Source organism: Narcine bancroftii, chromosome 13 (assembly GCF_036971445.1).
Source record: "Narcine bancroftii isolate sNarBan1 chromosome 13, sNarBan1.hap1, whole genome shotgun sequence".
Classification (NCBI taxonomy): domain Eukaryota; kingdom Metazoa; phylum Chordata; class Chondrichthyes; order Torpediniformes; family Narcinidae; genus Narcine; species Narcine bancroftii.
The window spans coordinates 50,663,289-50,669,791 of NC_091481.1; the positions used below are offsets into that span (position 1 = coordinate 50,663,289).

A 6,503-nucleotide genomic window follows, 5' to 3' on the forward strand; every position below is an offset into this window, starting at 1 on the left:
ACTGGCTTATAGTGAAAGCTGGAAAAGTTTAGGACTTAATTCCCTAATACCGGGGAATTTCTTCTCACAGAGAATGATGGGAGTGTAGAATATGCTTAACGAAGAAGGTGGAGGGCAGGAGAAAATGAAACGTCTTGCGCCTGGAGCTCAGGGACCAGTGGGGTTCGGTGGCATCTGTTCTTGGACCTCTGATCTTTGTGTTTTTAATCAATACCTTGTGTGAAAGAGTGGTGGGCTTTATTTTCTGATGCTGAAATTGTCGAGGTTTGATAACAGTGTACAGATGCCTTCCTTACTTGATTAATGGACGGATTCTTCGTCAAACTCACAAAACAAAGTCATCTTGGAGTCCATGTCCACGGATCTCTCATGTGATCTGCGTTAATTGACCGGATGTTTTAAGAAGGATATGGCCTTCATTTTTTGGACATTGATTTCAACTGCCACGTGGCAATTTTACAGCTCAGTAAAACTGTGGGAAGAAAACATTCAGAGCATTATGACAATCTCTCGGCGCCTGACTATTGGAAGGTTGTGGAAGGATAGAATATGACAGAAAAGTCCTACGAAGACGTGCGGGGATTAGAAAACTTTCTGATGAAGTACCCATTGTCTCTGGGGCGATGGAAAACGAGAGATGATAATAGAGGTACTTTGGATTTTTTTGGTGTTTAACTAGGCAGGACAGAAAACCTCTAACATGGGCGGCAAAGATCTATTCACGTTCGAAGTGTGTGGAGGAAGTTTCAGAGGGATGTGTGAGATATGTTTGTTGTACACAGTGAATTAGGCTTCTGGAATACTAACGAGCGTGGTGATAGAGCCTTGTGCAAAATGAACATTGGAGCAATGTATACTATGAAAGTTGGAAGTGTCAGATTGATTGTGGATTAGGTGTATTCGTTATTGAATAATATATGAGCAGCAGAGCCATGACTCTACTGCATGATGGGAGTAGTGGTTAGCCCAATGTCTTCAGATCTGCAGCGATGGAGACCAGCAGGTTTCGAATTCCACGTTGTCTATAGGTAGTTTGAAGATTCTGCAGGTGACTGCTTGAGGTTTTCTCCGGCGGGCCTGATTTACACCGACTTTCAAAATGTACCTAGACTGTAGGTCCACAGACCCGTAGGCAAAAACGTCCTGTTACCGCCCGGTGGGTCTAAATGTAAAATTGAATTTATTTCAGCTGGAAATGCAGAAATGATGCACAATTGCACTGTTTTAGCTGTGGGTTTAATTTACAGGGTAAGACTGGTGCAAAATGAAGTAAATTATCACATTTTTTCTAGAGCAGTTTAATCTCCAACAGTGGTTTATAAACTGCCCTCTTTATGAACATTTCACCTTAAGCAATCGCTATCGCATAAGTACTCTATGATTAGTAAAGGATTGTTTAAGGCGGAATGTGAGTGGAAGAACTAAGGTTTAACAATCGCAGTTTTAGTCGTCCCTAATGTACTGTTATGTGCACGGTTTCATAAGCCCAAAGGACTGTACTACCTCGTGGCATAGAAGTTTGTGCAAAGTATTCACCTTCCATCGATCAGGACATGGATTGGAATCTCGTGTTGTCTGGAAGAATTTTTTCTGTTCTCCCAATGTCTACTTGGATTATGCCCAAGGGCTCTGGTTTCCTCATCCCGTTCGAAATGGCCGGTTCAGGTTCATTGTGTGCACATTGGACAGCGAGGAACTATGGGCCGACAAGGCCTGTCACTGGGCTGTATGTTTAATTAAAGTTTAAATTTCATTCAGCTGGTAATGCAGAATAGATGCACGTTTATATTGTTTTGGCTGTGGATTGTGAGACTGGTGCAGAGAGCAGTGATGTGGAGATATTGGTGGGGTGCAGAATTATAAATGGCAGAGATTAAGGAAATGATCCCATTTTACCTGAGTAAATTAATCGAGAAAGGGTTAGATTTTTTTAAACTGTGCACTTGCACGAATATTTCATTTCAGCAATCCTTATGCCATAAATGCTCTGTGATTAACAAGCCATTGCTTAAGGTTGTATATAAGTGAAAAGAAATGTTTGAAAACCATTTTATAAATTGTACCTAATTGATTCGTGCATGGTTTCATAACTACAATGACATTTTTTCTCAAGCAAACTTTTTCAGTAACAATTGAGTCTGGAGTTGTGATTGTCAACCTTCCCTCCCCACTCACATAACAAATTAAGCCATCCATTATCGATAAAAGAGAACTTGTGGCATAGGGATTGCCGGAAGGTCATTGTGATTTTAGGGGGCAGTTTGAAAACCAGTGATCTGGAACGACCGGGTGCCGACATCATCTGACGATGGATAAAATTAAGTTAACTGAGGGGCATCTTTGTCACACAGGGACAAGACGGAATAGGCAACAACTAACATAGTTAGTACAGAAACAGGACGTGAACGAAACCATGGAGACGATTGTGGATTTCAGGACCAATCTGGGAGACAGGACCCAGTTTCACCTCGTGGGCTCAGTCGTGGGGAGGGTCAAGATCTTCGAATTCGTGGCGGTTTTTCGTCTGAAAGGATTGGTCCTGGATCCTCCAAGTTGCTGCAAACACAAAGCAGGCTCGCCAGCAATTGTACATTGCTGGACGTCTGAGGAGATTCAGCATTTCGCTGAAAACTTGAAAGCTTCTAAAAGTGAACCGTTGAAAGCATTCTGGTTGGTTGCATCAATGTCTGGAACGGAGGGGCCAACTCCCAACACAAGAATAAACTCTAGACGGATGTTGACCCTGCCGGTGACATCACAGGCATCAGAATCCATTGCATGGAGGACATTGATCTGAGGTAAAGTCTTTAAAAAACAGCCTCTATCATGAAAGACACCACCACCCTGGCCCCGGCGCACTTTGCTACCATCAGGGGAAAGGTACAGGAACCTAAATAAGAGACTCAACGGTACAAGGACAGCTTCTTTCCCGCTGCCATCAGATTCCTGAATGATCAATGAACCAGACACAGCCTTACTTTTCCTACAATTTATTTTATATTTTATAGTTATGTTTAAGATGTTCATCATATGTATGATTGCACGATGATGCTGCTGGAAAACACCAAACTTCATAACAATAAATCCTGATCCTGATTGGGATTCTGAAAGTCTGCAGGCACCGAGGGTGAAGTGAAAACACAAGGATGGAGAAACTAAACAAGTCAACGAGTGAACTTTACATCGCACAGGTTGAGTCCATCATCGGGGTTTGAGGGAGGCACCCGTATAAAATGATGAGGGGAAGTATCTGGGGAACAGCACAGTCCCAAAGGCAGGGAAGAATATGCGATAATGGAGGGAAAACACACCAGAAGGAGAAGCATGAGGAAAGGTTCTGCAAATGGAGGACGAAGAGGGAGAAGAACTGGAAGAAAAAAGATCTGGTGAACGGGAAGGGAGAACATAGAGAGGCAAGCGGTAATCGGAGAGATAGATGTTAATTATATCCTGTTGGAGAGTGACCATTAGCGTAATTAAATGTTTCTCCTCCAATTTACGGGTAGTCTTGGCAGGATCTACACGAAGCCAAAGGGAGACATGTGAGTGAGACGTGGAATTGCAATGGATGACAACTGGGAGACCCCTGTCACTAATACTGCCAGGGGGAAGTTATTCAGAGAAGCCATCTTCCAGATCTGCGGCCAGTTTCTCCGATACGAGTAGGTCACAATGGGAGGGAGACCTAATGTTGTAGATAATTAATGCGGATATATTTAAACTTATGTTTCTACTGGTGGTGAGGGATGAGGTTTGGGCGCAATTCCTTCGGCCGCAGGGAAATGGGAAAAAGTGGTGATTGATGGGGAATGTTCAGTGGACAAGTAAATGCTAATAGCGCGGCAATTGTAACGTTCAAAAGATTAAGGTTCATGGAAAGGGGAGAGTTTTAAGAGAAGAGGGCCAAATGCAGGCAAATGAGACGGTCTGAGCAGCTGGTTCAACATGCGTTCAACATGCGTAAAATAACAGGTTCAACATGCGTCAAATAACAGTTTCAATATGCATCAAATAACATTATATACTCAGTAATAAGTATATAAAGCATTCAACACCCTTGACTAAATTGAAGACAAGGTCAAATTGCACAGTTCAAGGTAATCTGTGTAAACCCAAGTGCATGGTGAAACGTTGAATTGAAAATATACAATTAATGGAGAGATTCACATCCAAAAGAACATACTGTAAAAGGTATCTTTTCAGAAGGAAAGGGCTGGATGCCGTGGCTGTGTACAAAGAGAGAAATTCTTGAAAACTCCCTCACGGATTGAAAATGAACAGATCTATTCTTGTTTGCAGAGAGAGAGAGAGAAAACACTTTCATTTAACCATATAATATAATCATATAACAATTAATTGTCAGAAAGAAGTCAGTTCGGCCATTCGAGTCAATACCTACATCTACTCCCACCAAGCCCCATAATCACCCTAATCTTTATGGACCTGAAGCTAATTATTTTGAATTTTCATTGTTATATTTCCCAACTGACATCAGTGCCTGGAAATCAATCAGTTCCAGTATATTTTAAAATTGGAAAACAACACAAAAGGCTGAGAAATTTCAAATTAAACGAGCATTCGAATAACAGTGTGCACTTCGGCAGATATAAAATATGACAATGCAATATTCATAATATAAACACGGGTCAACACAACTGAAATTACGGGCATCTCGTAACTTTAAATATGTTTTCAATAACTTTCTTCTCAATATGATTTTAAAAACATCAAAACGAGGTTATCTGGTTTTTGTTTCATTTGTAAAGTTGCCAAGTTAACGTAAACAGATATTTCAATCCACTTTTCAATTGCTCCCTGAATCTCCGCTGTGTCAGCGCATAGATACACGAGTTGGTGCAGGTACTGAGCATTCGTAACATGAATCCAAATTGTTGCAGGATGTAGATCGGCGTGTTGAAATATCTGTCGGTGTAGAAATAGTTTTCCTTTTGCCATTTAGTCGAATGTACAACATGTGGCATCCAGAGTAAAATGAAATTGGCAGACAGCGCGAATAACAAAATCATGGACTTTCTCCGTTTCTCCACCTCGGGGTCTTTCATGTTCTGACCGCTGCAGCGCAGTTCCCGGCGCACTCTGTTCGCAGCGGTAATATATCTGACGGTTAATGCATTAAACAGCACAATTAAACCAATTGGCGATAAGGGGTTAATAATAATCATAATTAACTCGAACGATGCCCAAGCTGGTGATGTCATATATTCAACCGTTGGAACGCAGCTCTGTGGATCCACTGCGAAGTACAATGGAACCGACAAAACAAAACTCCCTGCAGCAGCGGTCGCTGTCACCAGGGTCGCCGTTCTTTCGGTGCAGTATTGTTTCCGCAGGTTCTCGCAGCAGATGGCCACGTAGCGATCGAAAGTGAACGCAACTGTGAACCAAACTGAACATTGCGAGGTTATGAGCTGCAAGACAATGGTCACAGCGCACAATGGAGATTTGAACAAGAAATATGCGAATAAATAAATAAAATTAATTTGTTGCATTATAATAGCAACGAGAACCACCAGCAAATCAGCTGCTGCCATCGCCACCAAGTAGCGAGTGATGCATCGGGAGAGACCACAATTTCCGCGTGACAGGATCACCATTGCCGTCACGTTAACTGAAATCAAGTCGAAATATATAGTTATTTACTTCAAAATATATTCAGAATATTCAAGTTGATATTGTTTGTAAAGTACAGTTATGCTGAATGAGACACCGCCTGGGGTTGAGATAGAATATGTAATGGAATATTTGAGAGATAAATTGATAGAATTAGGTTAGGTTACACACACACACACACACACACACACACACACACACACACACACACACACACACACACACACACACACACACACGCACACAAACACACACAGATGTGATTTGAAATATTGAAGAATTCATATTCAGTAACTTTATAAAAACTATGGAGACAGTTATGCACATTTCAAAATTAGGTGCTAATTGAAATGATTTCAAAATTTTCTTTGTGTGATGATATTGTTTAATGGGTATATTTTATTGTATATGTTGAACGTTTAGTGGGTAAGGAGGGAAGTGGGAAGGAGGGAGGGAAGTGAGAGGGGAAAAGGGGACAAAATAACACTGTGTATAATTCAAAAGGGAAATGTGTGTGTGTATTTTGGTTATTATGGTTCATAGTGTAAAAAGTTTTTTAAATTTTTTAAAAAAGAATAAAGAGACTATTGTCTCGGACTGGAATCAGATCCGCTGTGTTGATCATTCTTTTGCGACTTCTGGCTCTTCTGCAAAGTGCTCACTCAAAAGTCACTCATACGTAAAGAAAACAGCTTGACCAAGAAGACTAACTCCTAATGTTTAGTGGAGAAGGTCAGAGGTTTGGCAAGTGAGAGAGTCACATGGGCTTTCTGCCATATGGAGAGAGAGAGAGAGGGAGAGACAGACAGACAGACTGATAGACAGACAGACAGTCAGCTGAAACAAGCCTGAGAAACTTGTTGGAACTGAAA

General features: G+C 41.4%; 1 protein-coding gene across 1 annotated transcript; it reads right to left on the reverse strand.

Annotated features, from left to right (window-relative positions):
- Window positions 1–4,754: 4,754 nt before the first annotated feature.
- On the reverse strand, window positions 4,755–5,615 carry LOC138748033 (probable G-protein coupled receptor 139). Its single transcript, XM_069907735.1, has one exon. The coding sequence runs from the start codon at window positions 5,613–5,615 to the stop codon at window positions 4,755–4,757; it is 861 nt and encodes a 286-aa protein (XP_069763836.1).
- Between the last annotated feature and the right edge of the window lie 888 nt (window positions 5,616–6,503).